General features: G+C 37.6%; 2 protein-coding genes across 20 annotated transcripts in view; both read left to right on the top strand.

Annotated features, from left to right (window-relative positions):
* Positions 1-27,358, top strand: part of LOC307195169 (uncharacterized protein) — a 665,726-nt gene that overhangs the window by 564,411 nt on the left and 73,957 nt on the right. For 18 of the 19 annotated variants that reach the window (XM_079939118.1, XM_079939117.1, XM_079939116.1 and 15 more), the window contains one exon: positions 7,289-7,471. In XM_079939118.1, coding sequence (XP_079795244.1) covers positions 7,289-7,471 — 183 coding nt within the window. Of the gene's footprint in view, positions 1-7,288; positions 7,472-11,758; positions 12,482-27,358 lie in introns of those variants that run through there. The other variant, XM_079939115.1, reaches the window with a different exon arrangement.
* On the top strand, positions 4,943-5,329 carry LOC307195388 (E3 ubiquitin-protein ligase RNF166-like; the record flags this gene model as incomplete). The annotated part of the gene is made up of 1 exon (XM_079939469.1): positions 4,943-5,329. One exon carries the CDS (start codon positions 4,943-4,945, stop codon positions 5,327-5,329), a length of 387 nt encoding a protein of 128 aa, XP_079795595.1.

Below are 27,358 nucleotides of genomic sequence, written 5' to 3'. Positions count from 1 at the left end.
TATGAATATGAATATAACATGAAATATGTTTGAGAATATATATGCCAAACTTTTAACTGTGTTACTTCTAGGGAGTTGTGTATGGGCACTGGAGAGAATGAAAGTCTTTTATGTTTTATAGTTGTGTGACTTTAAATTTTATCATGAGAACCCATTACTTTTATCATTATTTTTTAAACACATAGTTAAAAGAAGACAACCTAGGACATGAGGAGAAAAAATAAGAAAGCCATGATCACTAGGACCATGCAAAATTTCAGTAAGAAAATATTCTATTATCTAATTTAACTTTTATACGGGCTTACTAATCTTGCAAATGAGAGAAATGGGGTAGAAAAATATTTCACATTTTCTCAGGTTATCACTGAGGACAAGCTGAAGAAATGTGTTTGAGTTGATCATACACCTAGGAATGTTTGAATCCCAAACCTGAGTGACATCTTTGATGCTGTGCTCTGTCTTCTGCCCTGTTTCAATCATTTTTATATCAATGACATATCAAGTTATTAAAAGACATGGTGACTCAGACACTGTACTGAGCAAGATATGTGATCTAGTGACTGAATGAAGAGCTAAAAATGTCCTGACAAACAGAACAACAGACCAATAAAATAATGTATCATCTGATGTAAATGTAAGGTCCCAAACTTGAAAGAAAACAAAATTACTCATATATATCCAGGATCCAGTAAAGATAGCTTAGTAGCAGCATGTGTTTAACTTGAATCAGTTCAGTAAGTGTCAACAGTATGATATGGCTCATTGCAAAACTCAATGATTGACATCACCTTCATAAAATAATAGTGGCCAGGAGGCTAATCACATTATACTAAGAATTTTAAAGTAAGTGGAGTACGCTCAAAGAAGAACACTAATGCTGATAGCAGAGTTTTAAAATCACACCTTACGGACCCTGGTTAGAAGATTCGTCTTTATGTTACCCTGAATAGACCACCTGATGAAGAGCACAGTAGCTGGATCTGATGTAGAAGGCTTGAGTCTTTTTATGTGGCCCTACAGTTAAGGCCAATGAGTCATGGATGCACAGGGAGAGACTCCCCAACTCAATACAAGGTAGACATATCTGACAGAATATTCTGACCAGAATGGACTGCCTTAGAAGTAATGAACTTTTGGAAAATAATTTATAAATGAGACTCAAACAACTGACACCCATCGGATGCCTTCAACCTTAGGATTCTGTGGTCCCATATACTTCCCATTTTTTCATAGTCGAAAATATGACTTCCTCTGGTCTCCAAGTCAGCACATTGATGTTAAGTTTATATTATTCTGGTTTTTATCTTCACCATATGATGAGCACCTCAGATGTAAGGGAAATTTATAATAAAAGGACCAGTTTACTGGGCTGTTGAATTCCTGTTAACCTGCAGGTAAAATCACTTCCAGTTTTCAAAGTTCCTCCTCAACTCTTCCTTCTATACATACCTAATTTTCTATCTGTAAATATCCCTGCTTGTTTTTTATGCAACTTTTATCTTTTTCTCCTCTGGTGTCTCACTTTAAAGCCTTATGTTTCTGGAACTATTTACCTCCTCTGATTTGCCAGGTTTTACTTCTGAACTTCTCTTTGACTAAGCTGTGATTGACACTCCACTCTGGGACATTTCCCCTCTCATTAGCAATGCCATCTATTCTCTTTTCATTATAGATCACCTGAGAGAATATGTAGTTCAATCTTTTCAACTTTTAAATCTCTTCTTTTATTACTATCTTTAAGTTTTATTCATTTATTCCCCTTTAAAAAACATTTTTCTATATGATCTGTGCACTTGTTATCATTTTACCAAAAATGTGTTTTAATTATGAAGTATTATTTTTTAATGTAAAATATTTTATTGTATCTGAGACATACGGCTAGTTTATGTCCCCAACCATGCTTTTTCTGTATGTTTTTCACTACTACCAAGCTGTCTTTCCATGGAGAAGAGATATTCAACTCACTGATATTTAAGAACTATTAGAAAAGATACACTGCAAAACTCTATAGCTTTGCTCTAATAATTCAAGCATAATCATTCAAGGAAAGATGGTACAATCCAGTGGAAAACAATCTTACTCTTGGCCAGTCGAACATATGGAGATTCCAGAAGAATGTACAATGATTCATATATTTGTTCGACTCATATGCTTCAAGCCATAAGGCGTTTGTGGGATGGCTGTTGCATGGGGCGTCCAAAGTGACTTTTCAAGTTTAAATAATTTGTTCTGATATCCTGAGCAGACTTAGGGTCAACATTTTAGACTCTCAGGATACATCCCTGTGGGCAATAAGGAAAACGTTTCCTTTTTTTAAGGTTTCCTTTCTCCGGGACACCAAAGACTTATGAACTCTGGTTGTTCTAGATATAGAGGTTGTCAGTAGTTTGATTCAACACCAAAACAACATTTACTTCTTGACATACCTCCTTATTAGATGCAGAAAGAATCATTCTCCCAATGTTGCTTTGAAATATTAAATGAGTTGAGTATCTTCAGTATGTGCTTGGGCCTCAGAAAGACAGAAAGGGAGGTGAGAAAGGAAACAAAATAGGTTTGACATAGCAATAATACATATGATTTTCTACAGTCCTCAAATTAAATATCTGGAGAGCAGCTTGATACATGCACTTGATATTCCACTAAAATCAAACCTTGAACATATAATGAGATTACCTTGAAAATAAATGTTAGAAATTTTAACAGATAAAATGCATCAAAATAAAGATTCTAACATCTAATAGAGTAAGGCTGGCAGACATACTTGGCTGTGATGGTGGAGACCAGATGATGAGGAAAGATTATGGCCATGAAGGGACTCACCTCAGTGCTCAGATGTTGGTGGGCTAGTGAGCATCCCCAAAAGATGCCCTTTTCCTTCTTGCCTCTGAATTTTTCTTTCTTGAAAGTAGTTATCATAGTGTATTTACCAGCAAGTTAAGATTTACCTTCAAAGTTATTGGAAAGGTGGCATTTCTACTTCAGAAAAATAACAAAAACACTATAAACCAAAACTCTGCCTCAGCTTGTTCGTAAGCTTTCATGCTATATCATTTTTGTTTGTTTAGAGTTGTTTGTGATCATTATCCAACAGAGAACTTTACAGCATATTAGTTTTTTTTGTTTGTTTTTTAAACATCTTTATTGGAGTATAATTGCTTTACAATGGTGTGTTAGTTTCTGCTTTATAACAAAGTGAATCAGCTATACATATATCCCCATATCTCTTCCCTCTTGCGTCTCCCTCCCTCCCACCCTCCCTATCCCACCCCTCTAGGTGGTCACAAATCACCGAGCTGATCTCCCTGTGCTATGCGGCTGCTTCCCACTAGCTATCTATTTTACGTTTGGTAGTGTATATATGTCCATGCCACTCTCTCACTTTGTCACAGCTTACCCTTCCCCCTCCCCATATCCTCAAGTCCATTCTCTAGTAGGTCTGTGTCCTTATTCCTGTCTTACTCCTAGGTTGTTCATGACTTTTTTTTTTTTCTTAATGGAAGTTTTGCTGAGTATGGACCTACAAATAAAGCCCAGTGAAGATTTGATAATAAAATGAATATGCATAATGTCTGGCATTTTTCACAGAACTAAAACAAGGAATTTTTAAATTTGTATGGAAACACAAAAGACCCAGAAAAACTAAAACAGTCTTCAGAAAGAAAAACGGAACTGGAGGAATCAGATTCCCTGACTTCAGACTATACTACAAAGCTACAGTAATCAAAGCAGTATGGTACTGGCACAAAAACAGACATGTAGATCAATGAAACAGGATAGAAAGCTCTGAAATAAACTCACTCACATATGGTCAATTAATCTATGACAAAGGAGGTAAGACTATACAATGGAGGAAAGACAGTCTCTTCAATAAGTGTTGCTGGGAAAACTGGACAGCTACATGTAAAAGAATAACATTAGAACATTCTCTAACTACATATAGAAAAATAAACCCAAAATGGATTAAATACCTAAATGTAAGAGCAGATACTATAAAAGTCCTAGAGGAAAACATAGGCAGAACACTCTTTGACATACATTGCAGCAATATTTTTTTAGATCTGTCTCCTAGAGTAATGGAAATAAAAACAAAAATAAACAAATGGGACCTAATTAAAGTTAAAAGCTTTTGTACAGCAAAGGAAACAATAAACAAAAAGAAGAGACAACCTGGGGACTGGGAGAAAATACTTGCAAATGATGTTACCAACAAGGGATTAATTTTCAAAATATACAAACAGCTCATACAGCTTAATACAAACAAACAAACAAAAAAACCCAATCAAAAAAATGGGGAGAAAACCTAAATAGGCTTTTCTGCAAAGATGACATGCAGATGGCCAAACAGGCACATGAAAAGATGTTCAATATTGGTAATTATTGGAGAAATGCAAATCTAAACTACAATGAGGTATCACCTCACACCAGTCAGAATGGCCAACATCAGAAAGTCTACAAACAATAAATGCTGTGGAGAAAAAGGAACCCTCCCTCCTACATGGTTGGTGGGAATGTAAATTGGTATAGCCACTATGGAGAACAGTATGGCTGTTCCTTAAAAAAAATAAAAATAGAGCTACCATATGATCCTGCAATCCCACTCCTGGGCATATATTCTGAGAAAACTCTAATTCAAAAAGATACATGCCGGCCCTGGAAGGCAGAAGTGGAGCCAGTGGGTAGAAGGGACAGGGAGGCCGACTTTCCTCGCATCCCTGTAAGGACAGCTTGTTCAGCGGCGAAGCCATCCCACTGGCTGCGAGAATTAGAGGTTCTGCGGGGAGTACCTCCGGCCATGCCTGCAGGTGCCAACGCCCCTGTGCCCACGGTGCCGCCTGCCCTTCGACCCCAAGAAAGTGGACAAGGCCGCCCACGTGGAGAAGCAGCTTTCATCCTACAAGGCACCCTGCAGGGCTGCAGTAAGAAGGTGACACTGGCCAAGATGAGGGTGCACGTTGCCTCCTGCCTGAAGGTCCAGGAGCAGATGGCTAACTGTCCCAAGCTCGTCCCTGTGGTGCGCACATCCCAGCCCATCCCTAGCGCCGTCCCCAACAGGTCCACCTTCGCCTGCCCTTACTGTGGCGCCCGCAGCCTGGACCAGCAGAAGCTGGTAAAGCACTGCATGGACAAGCACTACAGCGACCCCAACCGCGGGGTGTGTCCCATCTGCTCGGCCATGGCCTGGGGCGACCCAAGCTACCAGAGCGCCAACTTCCTGCAGCACCTGCTCCCCCGGCGCAAGTTCTCCTACGACACCTTCGTGGACTACAGCATCGACGAGGAGGCTGCCTTCCAGGCCTCCCTGGCCCTGTCTCTCTCCGAGAACTGAAGGCGCGGCCACTGGCCCAGGCCTCCCGCCTCAAGGGACAGGCCCCGCCAGCTCCTGCGGCCCAGGCCTGCCTGCGAAGGCGCCTTGAGGGCCAGGTGGAGCCTCACTGCTGCAGGAGGAGAGGCCACGTCCCCATCGTCACCGGCTCTTCGGTGCTTCGGGCTGAGCAGGTGGCTTCAGGGGCCCGGCCACTGGGACGGAGTGTGGCCACTGTCTGTGTCTCAAAGCCATGATGTCCTCCCTGCAGAGAGGACCCTTCAGGCCCTGCCACGTCCACAGGCCCCGGCACTGAGCAGGGAAATGTGGAGGGGGCCCCGGCCCAGCACCTGGCAATGCTTCCCCCTCGCGTGCTCGGTACTGGATTTTGTGATACATGAAGGTTCCACACTCTTCTATGTTATCCGGTGTGATGACCTTTTCACATTTTCTAGAGCAAAGACAGAGCAGTTACCCTTAATATTGCAATATCTGTGTTTGACTAGGAATAATAGTATTTTTATGGAACATTTACAAAATTATATTTTAAAAAAAAAAACAATAAAAAACAAACCATTGTGGGATTGGTAGGGGGAGGAGAGGAGAGACAGGGCAATCGCTGTGTGCGGAGACCGAGGTTGCCACGTCCCCAGGTCACCTCGTGGTTCCCCAGGGTCACTGTGATAATAACGGGAAGAAATCCCAACGCCTGGCCACTTGCAGTGGCTCTGTGTCTGCTCCTGGCCTACCGCCTGGGTCTTGGCCTCGGCCCTGCTGTCACTGTTCCAAAGCTGACCACCTCCCACCCCCGGCAGGGCCGCCCCCAGCAGTGGCAGAGCGCTGGGGCTGGGGCAGTGACCAGGCAGTTCAGAAGATGCTCATCGGCACCCTTGTTTGGTTAATGGCATAAATTATTGCTGTCTTTAAAAACAATTTAAATAAAACATCTCAAAGCATAAAAAAAAAAAATACAAGCACCCCAATATTCATTGCAGCACTATTTACAATAGCCAAGACATGGAAGCAACTTAAATGGCCATCTACAGATGAATGGATAAAGAAAATGTGATATATATATATATATACACAATGGAATATTACTCAGCAATAAAAAAAGATGAAATCATGCCATTTGCAGCAACGTGGATGGATCTAGAGATTATCATACTAAGTGAAGTAAGTCAGACAGAGAAAGACAAATATAAGATATCACTTATACGTGGAATCTTAAAAACTGATAAAAATGAACTTATTTACAAAACAGAAATAGACTCACAGACATAGGAAACCAACTTATGGTTACCAGAGGGGAAAAGGTGAGAGGGATAAATTAAGAGTTTGGGGTTAACATATACATACTATTATGTATAAAATAGAAAAACAACCTACTGTATAGCACAGACAACTATACTCAATGTCTTGTAATAACCTATAATGAAAAGAAACTGAAAAAGAATATGTGTGTGCGTGTGTGTGTGTGTGTGTGTGTGTGTGTAACTGAATCACTTTGCTGTACACCTGAAGCTAGCACATTGTAAATTAACTATACTCCAATAAAAAATGGATAAGAAATGAATATGCATAATGTCTTTATGTTCTCCAAAGTCTTTCTCTCTGCATGCTTTTTTAACTAAACAAGCATTAAAAGGAGTTTTCCCGGGAAAGTTAATTAAACAGAGACCATGGTTTCAGTATTTAGAAATTCTTTGATAATTTAAAATATTTTAAAGTTAGTTATGTTAAAAGCAATACTTTTATTCATAAATTATTCTACGTAGAACCAACTAGGGGAAGTATTTCCCAACACATGCTGAGAAGTTAACATCTGGAGGGAAGACTTCTAAATTTGAAATTACATCTACACATATTATGCCCTTGATCACAAACATTCAGGAGCTTCTCAGGATAAAGTTCACATTTTGGTGAATGATTTTATAGTCTTAATTGCCACTACTTTCTTGTATCCCGTTTATCTCCCAACAGATTGCTGCTGCAATTACTACACGCTTTCCTATCAGGTTTTTGCACATTCCTGCTTTGGACATTACTAATAGATGTTTCCCTGTCTGGATTATCTTCACTTCCTGCTGCCACCCTCAGTTTAGAACTTTCCTACAAATCTCAGTTCAAATCACATTTCCTGCTTGAAGCCTTCCTAGATCCTGGGTAAGCATATGTGTTATCTACTTTTTGGAATCAGCACCTTTATAGCCTATATCACTGATTTTACCTTATAAACATATTATTTTTAGCCTGTCTTGAATTTCTGACTTTACTTTTTCTTATTTTGTATCGTATCTTCCAAGCAAAGCCGTGTGTTCCACAGGGTTCCGCATAACTTACGGCTCTACATAATTTAGTCTTCTATGAAACCCTGGAGGAGCCATCACAGTATTATTATGTAGGAGATGTTTAATAAATATCAACATTAAGCCAATGAATGGATTTCTCTGAGAGAAAAAAATATATAGTATTGTCAGGTTTTATAGGAATAAATTTAAATATACGCTATAGTATTACAAAAATACACAAAGACCACCCAAATGAGAACAGAGGTTATTTATGCAGATTTGCTTTAGCAAAGTCACTATTACTTCATTTGGCAGAGATTCAAAGGCAGGCAGGTAAGAGAATTGAAAAGTTGTGTAGTGGAAAAAATGAGAGAAGTTTTTAGAAAGGCTTTTATTGGAGGTTGCTGGCAAGGGAAGTTGAAGGTGGGCTAACTAGAAAGGAGGAATCCTATTTGGCTTTCTCTGGCTAGTTCTGAATTGGAAGTGGGGGAGAAGGATTACAAAAATTGGGGGCGCTAACAATTGTTGACCAAGTTCTAACCCTTTGGAGCCAATTGCTACAGAGCTTGTGGTTTGGATTCCATGGCTGGTTGCTGCACAGGTTGTGGGTCGGAATTTTATTGTTATATGTGGTTGATATATTTAGTCTCAGTAAAATAATAGCTAACATGTTTATAGTACATTATCATGTCCCTAGTATTGTACAAACCCTCTTTCATTTGGTCCTTATGACAGCTCTGTAGGCCCAACAGATATAAACACTCAAATTTTACCAAAAAGAAGACTGAGGCTTGGAGAAGCAAACCATCTTGCCCAATGTATCCAATCGAGTAAAAGGAAGTGCTTCCATTTGGACTCACATATTCTGAAACTAAATTCAGATTTAAGAGGAAATAATTGTAAATACTTATGGACCCGACCAGGCTGGTACAAATGAGAAGAATAAAAACCCAGGGAAATTCCATAAAATTGCTGAAAGTTAGGAGGATAGTATCTTGAAAATCTAAAGGATATCTGGAGAAAATGAAGCGTCATTCAGAACATAAGTGGAATTCTGAGAATATTTGGAAGGAGGAGACTAAGTGATAGCTAAAGATTAAATATTTCTAACAGGGGTGAATAGAAGGGAAGGAAGCATCAGCTTTTCCATTTGGAATTTCAGTTCGTTTCTGTCAACGTGGATGTACCATCTACAGTGGGCAACTCTGTGCCCTCTGGGTGTTTGCAGTATAATAGGAGAGAGACACTTGGAAAAGGGGTGTTTCAGCGCACTCTTCCAACTTGATGTAAGAAGTGTGTTAGAATTTTAGGAATATGCAGAGAGAAGAAAGGGGAAAGGCAGGGGCTTACTATTTATCAAAGTGCTGTTTACCAAAGTCCAGTTAGCAGAAATAGTGCCCGAAGTAGGAAGAGTTGCAGAGAGGCAGCAAAATGATTTAGTTACTAGCTGATCCTGCTGCTAGTAATTACTGCCTTAAGGCTGGAGAGGAAATGAGAGAGATATAAGTGCTTGTGAAAAGAACAAGTGGGCAGGCTTCCCTGGTGGCGCAGCGGTTGAGAGTCCGCCTGCCGATGCAGGGCACACGGGTTCGTGCCCCGGTCCGGGAAGATCCCACATGCCGCGGAGCAGCTGAGCTCGTGAGCCATGGCCGCTGAGCCTGCGCTTCCGGAGCCTGTGCTCCGCAACGGGAGAGGCCACAACAGTGAGAGGCCCGCGTACCACAAAAAAGAAAATTATAAAAGAACAAGTGGGCTTTTACACCAGCCTGGCTAGGGACATAAAGAGCAAGGAGTAAGAACATTTATTTTAGGATTAATCAAAATTATAGTCGCTTTGCTTCCTTGCATCGTGGGTCAGCTGCCACCTCCTTTACGAGATGTCCCCTAATTACTCCCTCCCTCTCTACCTCCACAAGATGTATGCATGTTTTTCTTAGAATTTGACTGTAACTATTTACCAGTACAGGCAAGTATAATGATAACGATGGTGTCATTACCATCAACGCCATATTCATTCCTGCTCTAATACGTCCTTTTCATCTTCTTATCAAATAACAAGCCTGTCACACTCCAAAATTTGGTCATTACTATAACTTATGGAAATAACAAAAGCCAGGCAGCTTTTTATACAGCTAATTCCTCCCCATCCAAAAGAATTCCATTTTCTTAACTGTAAGGAAATTCTCTAAAAGCCCCTGACACAATTCCTGCACCACACTGACAGCTGTCTTTCCTATAGATTCTTGACCTGTGACTCCAGGTTGTGTGTCCCTTCCCAAACCCCAAATTCCAGGGAGCAGTCAGTCTTTCTTGGTACATGTCAGGATGCTCATAATCTAAAAGTGGCTGCTTTGGGACAAATGGCTTACAGACTCCAGGCCGGGGGGTGACAGGGGTTTTTCACATTAGTGCAACACCATCTCTACAGTTCTTACATCAACACATTCTCTGCCCACAAAATACCAAGTGAAGTGGGTATTTGGGGACTTAGTGGCTTCATTTCATCAAAAAGAAAGTTAAGCTGAAACCACTAGACCAGAATAATATATCAAGTAGAAACATTTCAGTTTTAGTTACCACTCGCATTCCCACTTGGTTTCCAGAGCACAGTTATCTGAGGGGATGGCTTTCAGTTATCCGGGCACCCTCCGTTTACCCAAGTCAGAAGACCAATTTGCACATTAGGACCACTGCGGACCTCCATCAGAGTAAAATTAGAAAGGTGGAAAGCACAACATACAAGTTAGCTAATAGATGCCTCTAACTGTGCTCTGGAAATCAAGTCTTTCTCCATGTTCCTACTCAGTTGAGCAACCAGACGATAACAGGGAAGATAATTTAGTTCAACCCTGTTGATGTGTCATCTGGAGAGGGACACATTCAGTGAAGCCATGACCCATCAGGATAAACTGAAAGGCATGGCTTCAAGAATAGGATTCTTTGGTGTGGATATGCAGCAGTTCTGTTGTGTTTCCTTCACAGACATCACATTCCTTACAGCTTTAAGACACACAAGTATGGTTCCCTTTCCTAATGCGCTTCTCAGTAAGAAAATATCAGTAGAATACAAACTTTTCTAACTAGGACGACATCCACTTCCCATGACTAATCACACCCCACCCCTTCCTGCAGCAGGAATCTTTTGTTCTGTTACTATTGCTGCAACTGCTATACCAAGATCAGCTGCCCCCCCCCATTGATTATACTGGTTAATTCTTATCTGAATCCTGAAGGTGAGGGGTTATTATTCCCATTTTGCAGGTTGGGGAGGAGAAGCTGAGGCAGCCTCACAGTGGTGAAGTCATTTGCCCTCAGGTTCCCAATGTCTGTAGTGGAGTCTAGATGCCCCTCTTATAAGCCCTACATCCATACCTCTGTGTCAGGCTGCCTCTTAGTGACATCTAGATACTCATGTTTTATAAAGAATTATGGTTGCTTAGAACTAAGGTAAAGATATGTTTTAAAAGATTGCTTCTGCTCTTCAAGCTATGGAAATGCAGATTTCTTAGGATGGAGAGAATCTTTTTTCTTGTCTGTTTGTTTTGGGGTACCACATCTTCTGGATGTCTTTAAGGCAAGTGGGCTTTGCTTCACCAACTGACTTCCTCAGGTGCATTTACTAGGTGTGTGTGGTTGAAAAAAAATCAGCAAATCGTGGGCAATTACGTTTTTAAAGCATCACTGCATACAAAAGTTTAAACAAAAATTCTGTAAAAAAGACTTCCAGATGAAAATATGTACAGCTTTTAATGTTAGAAAGACAGTACTGGAAAAGATTCGTGTGGCTGAAAGTTCAGTCAAATACTCAGGAATTTCTTTTTCTAAGACAGAATTATATACAAGGGTTTAAACAAAAAAATATTCTGAAAATAAGAATGAATACTGCATGAAAATAAGAACAGCTTTAACTGTTAGAAAAAAAATATTGCAGAAAATGTTGTAACTAAACAGTAGTTCATTAAACTGATTATGTGGGAAACATTTAAAGAAAAAGTTTCCAGAGCAGTAAGAGACTTACTTTTTTTGTTTTTAAGTCTGATATATTCTTCTGCATGTTGGTGAGGCAGTAAAAGACTATGTTCTTTAGCGTTGTCATCTTTCTTCTAGGACAAATTGAAAAAAGATATTTGAATTAACTTTTATCTTCTTTATCGATTTTCAGAATCATTATTATAAACTCACATAGAAATTTCTGAGACATCTGATCCTTTTCATTTCTCTATTCATAGCTGCCGCAATGGTAAGTGTATTACCTTGCAGAGACAGAACTTTAACATTGATGAAATGCATTATCCAGTTGTAAAGCCTACTAAATTGAAAATCAACTACAAAAATGGACTATGGTGAATTAGGGTCAAAAAAGTTAAACAATTGAGAGAAAGGCTATTCCAGGTAGAAGATGATTAAATCCATGGTTTGTAGAGGACAGTTATTCACCTTATATAACTATAATACATGTTAGACTCTATGGTGCCCCTTCCCTCAATAAACTGATTTTGAAATGAACAAAAAGATATCTCACACACAGGAAAGATTTCGTGGAAGAGGTGGCATTTGAGATGTGCTTTGCAGATGAGTAGGATTCGATAAAGAGGAATGATGCTATGTGAATGTTTCATTAAATGCTGAATTAAAGTTCTGAGAAAAGGAAGCAGATTAGTACCAAATCAGTGAATCACTTTTGCCAAGGAATCCAGTAATCAGCATAGAAGGGTCAATCTAGCAGCATGGTTAAGCCAGACCAGTGAAAACAGGAGGCAGAAAAACCAGTTCTCTTAGTAAAGAAACTGACCGTTAGTTCAAGTGAGAAGAAATAATGCCTAGAAAGAGAGCAGAGATAATGGAAATGAAATGGCAAAGGCTGCTGCTATAGAATGTTGTAGGAAGTCCCATGATGGCAGGAAGAAGGACTGGTTGGTCGTCTCTGTAGTTCAGCCTTGAGTTTTATGTCTGGAACTTAGCAGGGACTGATTGTTTTGAAGGAATGAATGATTGGATGACTAACTGAAAGCCAGAATGTATATGGCTTTATATCTATTTTATGAATGTACCTATTGGAATTTGAATATGAGTTAGGCTTACCCTGACATTAACAGAAGTATTAATTTAGGAGAAGGAGACAATTTCAGGGAAAGGGGATGTGTTCATTCTGGACAGGTTAGGTTAAAAAAATCCAACGGGATATCCAGGTGGAGGTGTCTAACAGAGAGTTGAAAATATATTTGTTACTAAGAAAAGAGTATGTTTGTTGAAATAAATGAATGACTCATCTTCCAAAAAGTGATGGTTTTTTTATTATTTAGATGTGAGACTCTGTTTTTTCCTTATCTTGATTACTGTAAATTAAATTTTCCACTTGAATTTTTCTACCCTTTTTTTTTTTTTTTTTTTTTTTTTTTTTTTGCGGTACGCGGGCCTCTCACTGTTATGGCCTCTCCCGTTGCGGAGCACAGGCTCCGGACGCTCAGGCTCAGCGACCATGGCTCATGGGCCCAGCCGCTCCGCGGCATGTGGGATCCTCCCGGACCAGGGCACGAACCTGCGTCCCCTGCATCGGCAGGCAGACTTTCAACCACTGCGCCACCAGGGAAGCCCTTTCTACTTTTTTCACTCTCATTCTGTTCAAGTTATCTATTGCTGCATAGCAAACGACCTCAAAACAGTGTCTCAGATGTCAACCTCAACCATTCAGTTATTTATACTCGAAGGAAATTAAAAGAGAGGCTAAAAGAAAGAGGTCAAAGACAAACAATCCCAAGATTACACTGAGAGATTATTACAGTGACAATATGTCATAATGTCATAGAGTAGAATAAAAATAGATTTTAGAGTTGAACTTTACTGAATCTCTTGGTATATATATATATATATATATATATATATATATATATATATATATATATATATATATATATATATATGCCCTGTAGCCATTTATTTAAGCAAAGGAAGGATGACAAGGTTACTATGTTCTTAATAAAATATGTTTTATGGTCAAGTTTTTTTGAAACTTTTAATGGAGTTAACTTCTGAGGTTTTATTTAAAGATACTTCAAATGTTTTTCAAGCTATTAACTAACAACACTATAATCTCTATGTGAAAATTGTAAGGGTCCATTATTGTACTGGAGAAGAATAGTTCTTTACTGCTTTTAACTGCTGCGCCTTCCCTCAAATAGCAGGCTGTCAAGAACCTTTCTAGTGTAATTGCAATTGTGAGTAATGACACCGCCTACCACCTGTAGTTTTCTGTTTCTTATCTGGTCTGTGTTCCAAAACCATGTAAGAAAAGCTTCTTTGGAATTTCATGGTAAAAAGAATCTAGAAGTTTCTGAACATGCTTGATCCTAATGGCTAAAAATAAGAGCTAATATGTTCAAGTTCTACTTTGGGGCCAGTGTTTAAAAATGCACATGTCTCATGTTATCTGATTCTTATCTCAATCCTATAAGATACGTACTATCATTACCCCTATTTTATAGATGAATTAAATGAGGCTTGGATAGGTCCTCCTCATATAAGCAAGAATTCTGTGTGAAGTCTTTTTTTCTTTATGAATCCTCCCTCAAAAATGGATAGAACAACTATATAGACAAACAAATAAGTAAAACATCCAGGGACAACATCTACTACACAATATGATAAGAAATTCTCACGAACCCGAAATATGAATGGGAGAGGACCAACTACTATTAGCAACTGGATCCTTATGATACTAGAGACTGTGCTTTGGAATGCAGCAAAAAAAACAACAACAAAAAAAACATGACCCAACGTGAGCAATGGTAGTTTAGATTGGACAATCTATGAACAGAGGTGGAAACTGGGAGGGGACTTTGCAGGCTCCAATTCTAAAGTGAGGGGAAAGGGTCTGCAGGAAGACCGAATGATGTTGGTGGGTCTGGACCCTTCCAACTCACAGAACTAGCCGAATGGAGCTACTTGCAAGTCACGGTCCTATACTGAAGAGAAAGTTCTGGGAGGAGAATTCAAGTTGAGGTTGTTAGCTTGATTTACATCTCTAAAATAATTAAACACAGGATCCGTGAGCTCGCATTTGGATTATTGCCCTGGGCCTTGCAAATGTCAGTGGTGGGTCTCGTCCTGAATATTAAGCATGATGCTACTCTCTACCTTCATGGTAGGGGTGTCAAGAAATTGCAGTACAGGTGTTCTTCCAAAAACCAGGGGATGTGGAGTCTAGGCTGTACCAGAAAATTCATTCTACTTAGCTGATCTGCATTTGAGAACATAGAAAAGTGTCAATTTTTTCTAACTCTATAAGTATAGGTCATATTTGGGTGGGTTTTATTTTTCAAAAAGTAGAAAAAGAAACTTCTTTTTAAAAAATTCCATAGTTTGTCTCATATTTTTTAAAAGGCTTTAAAGATATGCAGAGAGATAAAAATGTGATGCAATGATATTTTGCCATAATGTGAAGAATTTTCTTTGTAGTTTCCCATAAAGTGGACCTCATATCATGAGGAAAGTGATTCTTCACCATATCCTCTTCTTTCTGCACATACACACTGATGCAGTTTAAAATCTTCTTATTTATAAGTTAAATTCATTTTCAAGCCATAGTTGTGATGGAACTTTATTTTTTCACTTTCCCAAAGAGGATTCATTTGTTCAGTAAGAAAAAAAGAAGGTATTTTAGCATAGAATTTTAAAATTGTCTTCACTATTTTAATTAAAAATATATGACAGAAAAAATATTTAAAAATCATCTGGTGAGTAAGTGTCCAGGCTAGGAGCTGGTGTCTTTAATTACTGGGCTCTGGTTGAGCCTCCCAAAATATGTGATTCTAACACAGGATGGCTTTTCTCACATATTTAGTTTTAAAGATTTGTCCTGAAGGGCAGAACCTCTAGGAGACTCTATTAGTTTCCTAGGGCTGCCATAACATATTACCATGTACTTTATGGCTTAAGACAACAGAAATTTATTCTCTCACAGTTCTGGAAGCCAAAAATCTGAAATTAAAGTGTTAGTAGGTTGCACTCCCTCTGAAGGCTCTAGAGGAGAAGCTTTCCTCACCTCTTCCAGCTTCTGGTGGCCCAACATTCCTTGACTTGTGGCAGCATCACTTCAATTTCTGCCTCCATCTTCACATTCTCTTTTTCTGTGTGTGTGTCTCTGTGTCCTTTCTTCCTATAAAGATACCTGTCATTGGATTAAGATCTAGGATGATCTTATCTCCAGATTCTTAATTTAATTATATCTACAAATAAAGTCATATTGGGAGGTTGTGGGTGACTTATCTTCCATAACCCATTATGGAAGCTGATCTATAGATAAGTAAGAAATGTTTTTTCGTATACTTAAAAATCTATTAGTGAGAAAAATTATACTGTCTTCTTTCAATATCATAATTAAAAACATAAAAACTTATCAACCCATGATATTTAATAAAAGGAGACATTTACATCTTGAGTTGATTCCTAGTCACAGTATAAGTAAATACAATTTTATTAGCATGAAACAAATTTTGTTTTAGAGAAAATTGATACTTCAGAATTGTGAAAATCAGTTTCTTATACTGGGATATTGAGGGGATCATCTTGTACCCTAAAAATAAAAGCAAAGTCAGAAAATGTCAGAGGTATTTTTATAAAAGAATTTAGTTTAATGTTTTCATACTGGGTCATAGCTATATTATTATTATTAAATGTTTTTGCATTTTTCTCATTTGGGTTCAGTCAATTGTGAGATCAGTGACCTGTGAATATGAAATACAACCAGGGAACTTTAAAATAAGTGGAAATTTTCTATAATATAAAAAGGAAATTGAAGAGAAAAAACTGTTCCCTTCAATTTGAGGATCCTTTTTTATATTTTCCAAATAGGAAACCTAAACAAAAATTATCAACTTATGAATAAAAGGAAGCCATCTCATTCCTAATGTGATGAGGCAGAAGAAAATTTTAAATAAAAGAGTAACAGAAAGGAGAAAATTATTGCATGTGTTATTTTTGTCTTTAAGAGAGCATAGAGTCTTCAAGTGCAAAAGAGTAAGAGGAGGGGGAAAGAAAGAGGGAAAAGTATGGAGGTAGGAAGAGAGAGAGAGAGACAGAGAGACAGAAAGACAGAAAGAGAGCAGAGAGATGGGGCAGGGAATGTGGGAGAATGCTTTCCGTCACTTTCAGCAATGTTACGTTTGCTGCTCCTCTTGTAGCCTAGTAGGAAATACTTGTGTTTCTCCTCCCCAGGAAGGAAAACTAGCTAAAAGGGACGAAGGCAGTAAAGGCTAGAACACAGAATTGGTGAGCGTCATTTGTTTGTAAGTCTGACTACCCTCCTTTTTGATTCTTTCTCCACCAATAAGTTCCACATCATCAAAATCTTACCCTATCTCATAGAACTTTTTGCATGTAAACTCTAGGAATTAACCTTTTGGAAAGAGAATATTGGGAACCTTGTGCTCTTTCTCAGAGCTGGCTCTTAAAGTGTCTAATAATCTAATTTCACAAAGACACAGATGCTCAACTAACATTTTATCTCTACCCCCATTTTCCAGTCCCCTGCAATGAGAAGGGACCATGCAACTAGTCGTGGTCAATGAGATGTGAGCTGAAGCAATAAGTGTCATTTCTTATCCGAGGCAGGAAAAAAAGCCCTCATGGTTCTCCAGTTCTGTTCTTATGCCTTGAGGGTAAGAAGAAAAGTCATGTGTTATTAATAGCAGAGCTACAAGTTTTAAACAGCCTGGATTTCTGAGTCACCACATTTAGTTTGTACACTGCAGAGTTCTAAGGCCCTACAGTACATTTTACATGAGTGAAAAATGAACTTTATATTTCAAGTCATCAAGATTTGGGGATGGAGTATAGCCACAGTATAAACCTATCTTAATATGTCTAATATTTCTAAGCTGTTTGGGATTTGCTGAAGTTAGCCCTTAATAGACGTGAATCAAAATCGAAAGCTACAAAGTAGGCAGCCATTAGATAAATTTGCTTTTTAAAAACTGCACTCTCTTTGATGCTTTTTGATATTTTAATTACTGTTAAAAAGAAAAATATTCTTGTGATTCTGGGCATGGTTATATTAGTAATAATTATATCTAATTTTACTAACAGGAAGGTCTGTGATTGCAAATTCCTCTTATACTTTTCTTAACCCTCGTTAAGTGACTTTCTGCCACTTTTTAAAAGTTGTCTGGGAAAGAATAGAAATCATAAATTTCTTGATATCAAAATTTTCTTCTGGATATTTATAAATACTATATAATAAACTTCATAATCTGGCATGGCTGGATGGTATTTTTAGCACAACCAAAATTTAAACTCACACAAAAGCTTTTTTAACTTTGATGAACCTAATAGGATGGATTTGGGAAAATCACCAAAGCCCTGACCCAACCATAAAAAATCATTCTCCTTTTTCATGGGATTATATGAGAATTATAGACTATGGTCATTGTTCCTAAGCCCTGTGGGCCCTTTAAGTGACTGAGCCCCTTCTTTAATAAATTTTTGTATCTGCATTGAAACATCACCCGTTAGATATCTGGATAGAAAAGGGACATATGACCCACACCTACCCACTTCTAACCAGTGGAGATTACTAGTATTTACCAAAATCACTTGCAACCCTAAGATCTTTCGGGCATTAAACTGCACGTGTACCTCAAAGCAATGATAACTACTTGTTGTACAGGCTCTCTTAGTAAATACTGGTAACCTTCACTGGTTAAAGATAAGTAGGTCAGAGCTGTATATACTTTTCCTTCCAAGATCTCTTGGTTAGATGAATATATATCTCAGAGTAAATTCTCCCAAGCAGGAAGAACAGTCTGTCCTATAGGTAAGGGAAGTCCCTCACTCCTATACACCCTTTATAATACAGTTAAATTAGCATATGCACAATTTAACACTGTTTTCAAGAAGGTATATTATCAAATAGGCAGGTGCCAATTTTAAAGGGCATCCCCTGCTGCTTCGTGTAGACATTATGAACAGGAATCAGGGTGAGGTGTGGGAGGAGACTATCCCTTTGCTTCTAGAATTCTTCTAGAGCCCCCAGCATCTTTTTTTCTACTGATGACATATTACAAGGACTGGAACAATATATACTTGTACTATAATCCCAGAAGTTAAGGTCTGTTGCAGGATTTTCTTTTTGCTGTGAATGTCAGGAAAAAGTAACCATCTCAAGCCTTTTAGACTAAGCCATGAATTAAATAAAAAAGTCGACAGCTAACTGTACTTACTATGCACATTTCCATGCCTTCAAATGTACAAATAAATGTCATTCTAAAAAAATGTTTTATTCATTTAAATGAGAAGTGAATGGAAGCTTTTGGAGACATGAGGACTTCTTATTGCAACAAAAAATGTTATTTTTGAAAGATAAAAGGAAAATCAGTAAATCCATCATGTGTGCTCTAAAGTGCCTCAAAAGCTACATGCCCCCGCCAGGCGGGTGACTGACCCGCTACTGCCTGTATCTGTGGATTGACCTCTTTTGCAGGAGAATTAAGGCAATATGGTACTAAAATGAATAATTAGATCTTAATTAAGCTCCTGGGCTGGTAATTAGTAGGCGCTAGCGGTGGCGTGCTCGTCATTATAAACAGGCAGGTGCACGTTCATTTATCTTGGTTGTCTAGTGCTTTTTGCAGACAGACAGGGTAAATAACTGGGGAAATTAGTAGCCTTTTTGTCTTTGCCTACCTCAATTCAGCAAGTGACTTTTCCTGTTTAATTTCAGTTGAGGTCAGAATACTGAGGGTGATTTTAAAGATCAAGGAGAGAAAATTTTCATACACAATATTTAACAAAAGAATAAACCCAACAAACTTTATCCTATTGCTATCCCCATTTCTAATTTACTCCTGCCTCGCCCCTGCCTCCACCCTGTACACAAACTACTGATAGCTCCAGCTCACTATAACCTGAGCTTCCCTTTCCCTTTAAGCTTTCATTGCCTAAGAAGTGAAAGATGATCTGAGACCACTGAGAAACAAGGAAAGCGCCATAAATAGGAGCATATGTTTTGTAGCATGACCTGGTCCTGCTGTGGAAAAGGAGGTTCTTGGTAGATGCAAGTCTCAACAAAAAAAGAATCTTTCTCCTGATGAGTTCTCTCACAAGAATGGAAGATTTCACTCCCTTTTAACAGGCTGTCTATGAATACTCTTTAAAGAGAAAATCATAGTGCTTTTAATAAAAGTCCTTTCAGTTTCCTTCCCAAACTGCCTCTGTTGCTTTTCCTATTGCCTGATGGATCACAGTTTATTAAAAGGATTCTGTCTACAAAGGATGAGAGAATTATAAGGCTACTTCAGGACCTGTTTCTGGAGGGGGCAAGAATGTCATAAACTAGTATCTTTCTTCTATTATAACTTGATTCTACACTTCAACTTGAGTCTCCTTGAATCAACAATAATAAAATAAACAGACTTCTACATTCTGAAGAAAATCATTCCAGTTAAGTTTTTGAAAGGTGAATAAAATTATAGCTAGAATATATTTATAATGTGCAAAGCATTATATATACATATATGCAAACATATATCTGTATAGATAGGTAGCTATTAATAATTACCTAGTAAAGTAAGTTATAGCCAACAGTTGATTTTGAAAACATGATAAAATTTAAACATGAATATAATAATAAAAGAATAAGAGCTAACATTTTTGAACTGATACCTATAAACCAACTATAATTTTGGGTGCTTTATATGCATAGTTTCATTTAAACTTCAAAATAATGCAATTAGTGGATATTTTTACTATCTTAGTCTTACAGGTGAGGGAACAAGACACAGAAAAGTTAATTAATTATGTAGAATAGGGTTTAATAAATACTTGTTTTTGATTGATCGAATTAACTCTTTACCAAACAGGTTTATTTAAGCATGCACTTATATATTTATATTCTATTTTAAGTGTACATTTACATTATATATTACTTATGTTTTATATATTTATATATTATATCAATATATACTTACATATTATGTTATATATTTCTCTATATTTAATTAGATCTCTAGTTGCTAAATAGTTAATTCAATCAATGAAAAATTAGTATTTATTAAACTCTATTCTACATAGTTAAATAAACTTGCTGTGCCTTTGTGTGTGTGTGTGTGTGTATACACATACACACACACACACACACACACACAAAGTAGAGAATATATAAAGATATATATAAATATGTATACATACTAAGGAGAGGGAGAGAATTCTCATGTCCACGAGTGTCTTGCATTTTACACGTCTTGTAAGTTTGCCTCTTTTAATTCTGAACTCTTTTCTTTTCAAGGATGTCTGTATAGTAAACAGCCTTTGACGGTAGAGATAGTGTCTTTGTCTGGACCAAAGGTAGGCTGGCTTACAGCCTTGGAAGATAAAGATAGTGTTATCCTCCAGAGCAGAGGACTAGCATGCTGTCCGTTAGGAAAGCTTCATATTCGCCAAGCTCAGGGTTCCTCCCCTGGAAGGCAGTCCGTTGTGTGTGCCAGTATTACCTCAGACTCTTCACATCATTGTGGAAATTAAATATCATGCTGATACCCTCACTACTGATATTGGTACAAATAAGTCCCGTTGCCTCTGACCCACGTGTCTTGTGTCTTTTGCCAGCATCAATAAAACGGTAAGAGGCTGACTTATTAGCTTACAAATGCGGTAAACCCTCAGACCCTTCATAGGTTCTTTCCTGCTTTCTGGTACACAGATATACTGTGCCTCCTTTCTCATCTTCCTTAAGGTTCCAAAAGTAGCAAAATTCACTTACTGATACTTTTATCACTTTTTAAAAATCCCTACCAAACAGTGGAAAGGGCAAATAGAGGGGAACATAAAACAAACAAAGGGCTCAAGAAATGACATCTTGGTCTAACAGAGACACACAGACTCTGTGACTCTGCTTTGGGTGTCTTACTCTGTATTACACGCTCTGGGAGCATTTAGGACTGACTAATCTGCTAACAAGACCCATCTTCCCCTGAAAAGCTCATCTATCCCACCTTCCTTCTCTAATAAGGCCCTGAATATTTCCCCCATTAAGCGTAAGCTGCCAGCATGGATCTAATATGGTGATAGGAAAACAGCTCTTTAAAAGAACTATTTTGTTGAACCATAGCAGTTCCCTGGAAACCAAGTAATAGATGCCACTCTTTTTTTTTATGGCTAATGAAACTGATCTCCTTCTTAAACCCTGTCTTTCGTAATCCTAGATGTATTAGAAAAGTGATACTTCTAACAGCAATTGCTCTTTTTAGGTTTGTAACTATAATAACAGGTGCCTTCTATGATCATGTAAAGATTATTTTACTTGCACCAAAACATCACTGTGATTTTTAAGGGTGGTAATATTTAAAGTTAATGGGAAATATACGTAAGTCTATCTAGCTGTAGGAAACAGACCTTTAAAACATTTAGGAAGATTCTATAGTAACTTGCATGTTTTTTATTTAGACCTGAGACAACTGGTTTATTTTGGGTTTGTCTGTATGGGTTGATTTAACTGTTTTAATTAAAGGCCAGTGCTCACGGTTTCTGTACCCTCTGCACAACTCAGATTATCATTGACTTGTGAAACAGTCTCATCTTTTTCTGGAGGTTTGGGTAAAATGTGTCTTTGCTGTGTTAGCAAAGGTAACATAGGTAGGATAATGTCTGTTGTTCTAACAAACCAACCTCCGCATTTCAGTGCCCTAAAACAATAACTATTTATTTTTTTTCACTGATATAAAGTCCTATGCAGGTGCTTTCAGTCGGTGGGGTAGAGAATTCTACTCCATACGGTCATTCAGGGACCCAGAATATTGGAGATTTTACCATCATCAACACACGTCTTCTAAGATCATCCTGGGTTCACATTCAGCTGGCAGAGAGGGAAAGCAAAACTACAAAGACTATTCTCACTTCAAAACTACCTTGACCCCATAGTGTCATATACTACATCTGCACATACTCCATTGGCAGGAATTAATTGCAAGGCCCTAGTGATGTGTAAGGGTGACTGGTGAGTAGAATCCATGATGGGGCAGTCACTTCTCAAAAATAACTTCAAACTACTGAATTGGGTTATGACTCTTTGATGGAAGAGCTGTCCCCATCTTATTCCCCACTCTTAGCAATTACTTCTCAAGCCACCTTTAAGGACGTCTCAATACTTTAATAATGTCTTCATTTTATTCTTATGAAATATTGTGAATGAGCCTGTAAATCCTTCTGTAGAAACACTGACTCATTATACTACAAATAAAGTATAAACTTACACAGGCTTACACTGGTTATGATCAATGCACAAAATAGTATGATATATGATACTATTTTCAGGTACCCTTACCTGTAGTAAGCATGATTTGAAGTCCATAAAGTAAATATGTATTGCTAACCTTGTTTATATAATATATCCTTCTCTAAAAAATAATTCTAAAAAAGATCCTTTCTAGTTATCAATCTGTTTTTTTCAGAACAATAAGCTAATGTACATTTTCAAGAAAGGAAAGGGAAATCAGTAGAGTATATTCATTCACAGAAAAACATAATTTAGTTCTCATGGTACATAGTTATTAACTACTGAATGAATCCATTGTGTTTTACAGATGGGGAAACCAAAACTAGAGATTCAAGCTGTTGCCCATGATCATGCCACCTATGGTAAAATAAGATCTGGGAATTAGCTCTTCCAGCCCTGTGCTGCCGCTGAATACAGCTGACACCTTAGGCAGCTTAAGGCTGTCTAGAGCTGCTGCGGGGGAGCCCTCAGGTCTACTCTATGGCTACCTCTGAGTCTCTATATTGTAGGCTACAATGAATTAGAGTGCCATTGGCTATGAGGAGTAAAAATAATAGTGGATTTTTGTGGGAAGTGTTTTTATTGTTCATCCCTTTTCTTGCTATTCAACAAAATCTATTTAAAAATGAAGAGTGTAAAACTCACAAGAGAAAAAAATATTCCAGATAGTCATTGCCATATGCAAACGAATACAATAGGAATCGTTTCCATTCCAGTAGTAGGTGCTTCACATAATGTTATCTCAAGGAATCATCAAATAATCCTTTGCAGTACATACTGTCAGCACATATTACCTGTTTTACAGATGAGAATATAAGTGAGTAAATAAGGGACAGAGTTGGCATTCATATTGAGGAATGTCTCATTCTAGGCCACTCCCTTTCCCACACTCCTACTTTATTCTCATGAATTTCAGAGGAGAACATGCAGCTAATCTTGTATGCGGTACTATTCGTGGGAGATTTTAGGCATACTGGAGCAATGACTGATTGTTGTACATGCAATTAAATTTTTGGTGCTGAGGCTTGAATTGACTGCTAAAGTACCTGAAACATTGAAAAGGTTGCTTTTTAGAAGGTGCCTTTTGATTGCCCATATATGGTAATACAAAGGTATAAGATAATTTTTAGAATAAACCTATTTAAGGAGGTAGAAATGAGGTTCAATTAATAAGTTTATTCGCATAAGAGAGCTTTCCTGAAAGCACAACACGATTTCAAAAGTTAAGTTTTAAAAAGGATTTAGAGTAAAATAAAGATACAACATGGAAATGATACCTGTCAAAATTCAATTTTTGGAAAACTAAGAATTGTCACTACGGTCTTGAGAATAACTCCCTTTGGCCAGCACCTTTATTTCCTACTTACATTAGTTCTTGATATTATACTTGTAATTATTTGTCTATTATCTGCATGCCCAGATAGACTGTAAGCTACATGAGGACAGCACCCAAGTCAGTGTTAGTCATCAACATCTCTGCCTCTGGCACAAGTTTCTTCCTCATTATGTTGGCTATTAATAATACCTGTTAAATGAATTGATGGACAAGGTACTGAAACTCATTAAAAGTACTTAAGTAAATTAATACAGGCTAATGGTAAAATTCAAGCAACACAAAAAAGTATAATGTACTTCCTACCAGGCTTCTATCACCCAAGTGAATCGCCCAGAAGAACACTTGTTCATCATTTCTTATAAAAATTTCTGAACATTTATAAGCATGCATTTACATGTCTTTTTTTATTGAAGTATGGTTGATTTACAATATTATATTAGTCTCAGGAATACAGTATTGTGATTCTGTATTTTTACACATTTACTCCATTAAAAGTTATTACAAGGTAAAGGCTATAATTCCCTGTGCTATACAGTATAAGTCAGACAAAGAAAGACATGTACTGTATGATATTACTTACATGTGGAATCTAAAAAATAAATGAATGTATATAGTGAAACAGAAACAGACTCACAGATACAGAAAACAAACTAGTGGTTACTAGTGGGGAGAAGGAAGGGGGGAAGGGAAAGATAGGGGTATGGATTAAGAGATACAAACCACTGTGCATAAAACAGATAAGCTGCAAGGATATACAGTACAACACAGGGAATATAACCAATATTTTGTAATAACTATAAATGGCATATAACATTTAAAAATTTTGAATATTGTACACCTGAGGCATATAATATTGTATATCAACTATACTTCAATTTAAAAAAAAAGAAATACGTATAAGCAAAAAAGGAAAAGGATATACAGATAAGCAACAGAGGTATAATGTATTTACTTCTTGGTACACTTAATTACCAGATAAATATAGTGACTTGCAATGTAAATATTTATTTGTTTATATAATATCAAATCAACAATCAACGATCTAGACAAAAGATGTACAGTTTGGTTGAATTCTTCCAGTCCCTAATAAGTCATAGTCTACATATTTCTAAAAACAAAATCTTTATATCAACTCATTTGTTTATAATTTATCTCTTTCTTATAAAGGTAGTAAGCCGAAGGTAGACCAAGACAATTGCATTTCAACATTAGTTGAGCTTTCGGGTTGTTTGAAGTCAGGAGAAATAACAGTAGACATAAAATTTTACACATGGCTTACAAGAGAGGTTCTTGATTGTAGTTCTTCTACAGTTTTAGCAATGACCAAGAAATTTATTGTATCTGGGTCATGTGGGTGTAAGCAATGGGTTCATTAACTAACAAGTAACCCAGTCGATGCAAACAACTCTGGCAAAAGGAGCCACAGGAGGGCGCTCTGACACTACACAGATCTTAGTGGACTTTCTTAAGTCGAATCTTATCATTTGGTATTAGGCAATTTAATTTTTTTTGTGTGTGTGTATAGGAATATTTTTATGAATTATGATTTAAAATAACAGGAGAATCAGTTGTGACCTGGAAATTTTGGTTCTACATTGGTATAATGTGGTATGGAATTATTTCAGCAGAAACTAAACTATAGATATAGGATCAGTATTATCTAGTGACATGTAATATGTAGAATATGTAGAAAAACTAAAGCTATATTTTTCCTTATGAATGTATATTTGCAACCATAGTAGAGTTCATCTTATAGCATAATGTAGGGCATTTCATAATCTATAGTACTTGTACACAAAACATTCTTTGATGCATGCCCAGATCTGAATCACGCTGGTCTCTTTTTATAATTCTTTTGTTTGTTTGTGTTTTTTAAAACATCTTTATTGGAGAATAATTGTTTTACAATGCTGTGTTAGTTTCTGCTCTATAACAGGTGAATCAGTTATACATATACATATGTCCCCACATCTCTTCCCTCTTGCATCTCCCTCCCTCACACCCTCCATATCCCACCCTTCTAGGTGGTCAAAAAGTACCAACCAGATCTCCCTGTGCTATGCGGCTGCTTCCCACTAGCTATCTATTTTACGTTTGGTAGTGTATAGATGTCCATGCCACTACCGCACTTTATCACAGCTTACCCTTCCCCCTCCCCGTATCCTCAGTCCAAGTTCATTCTCTAGTAGGTCTGTGTCTTGTTCCCGTCTTGCCCCTAGGTTCTTCATGACCACTTTTTTTTTTTTTTTTAGATTCCATATATATGTGTCAGCATACGGTATTTGTTTTTCTCTTTCTGGCCTACTTCACTCCATATGACAGACTCTAGGTCCAACCACCTCACTTACAAATACCTCAATTTCATTTCTTTTATGGCTGAGTAATACTGCATTGTATATATGTGCCACATCTTCTTCATCCATTCATCTGTGGATGGGCACTTAGGTTGCTTCCATCTCCGGGCTATTGTAAATAGAGCTGCAATGAACATTTTGGTACATGACTCTTTTTCAATTATGGTTTTCTCAGGGTATATGCCCAGTAGTGGGATTGCTGGGTTGTATGTTAATTCTATTTTTAGTTTTTTAAGGAACCTCCATACTGTTCTCCGTGGCTGTATCGATTTACATTCCGACCAACAGTGCAAGAGGGTTCCCTTTTCTCCACACCCTCTCCAGCATTTATTGTTTCTAGATTTTTTGATGATGGCCATTCTGACAGGTGTGAGATGATATCTCATTGTAGTTTTGATTTGCATTTCTCTAATGATTAATGATGTTGAGCATTCTTTCATGTGTCTGTTGGCAGTCTGTATATCTTCTTTAGAGAAATGTCTCTTTAGGTCTTCTGCCCATTTTTGGATTGGGTTGTTTGTTTTTTTAATGTTGAGCTGCATGAGCTGCTTGTAAATTTTGGAGATTAATCCTTTGTCAGTTGCTTCATTTGCAAATATTTTCTCCCATTCTGAGGGTTGTCTTTTCACCTTGTTTATGTTTTCCTTTGCTGTGCAAAAGCTTTGAAGTTTCATTAAGTCCCATTTGATTATTTTTGTTTTTATTTCCATTTCTCTAGGAGGTGGGTCAAAAAGGATCTTGCTGTGACTTATGTCATGGGGTGTTCGTCTTATGTTTTCCTCTAAGAGTTTCATAATGTCTGGCCTT

This window comes from Stenella coeruleoalba (genome assembly GCF_951394435.1).
Source record: "Stenella coeruleoalba genome assembly, chromosome: 12".
Classification (NCBI taxonomy): domain Eukaryota; kingdom Metazoa; phylum Chordata; class Mammalia; order Artiodactyla; family Delphinidae; genus Stenella; species Stenella coeruleoalba.
The sequence above is the reverse complement of the archived record's forward strand: the minus strand, read 5'-3'. Positions and strand labels throughout refer to the sequence as shown.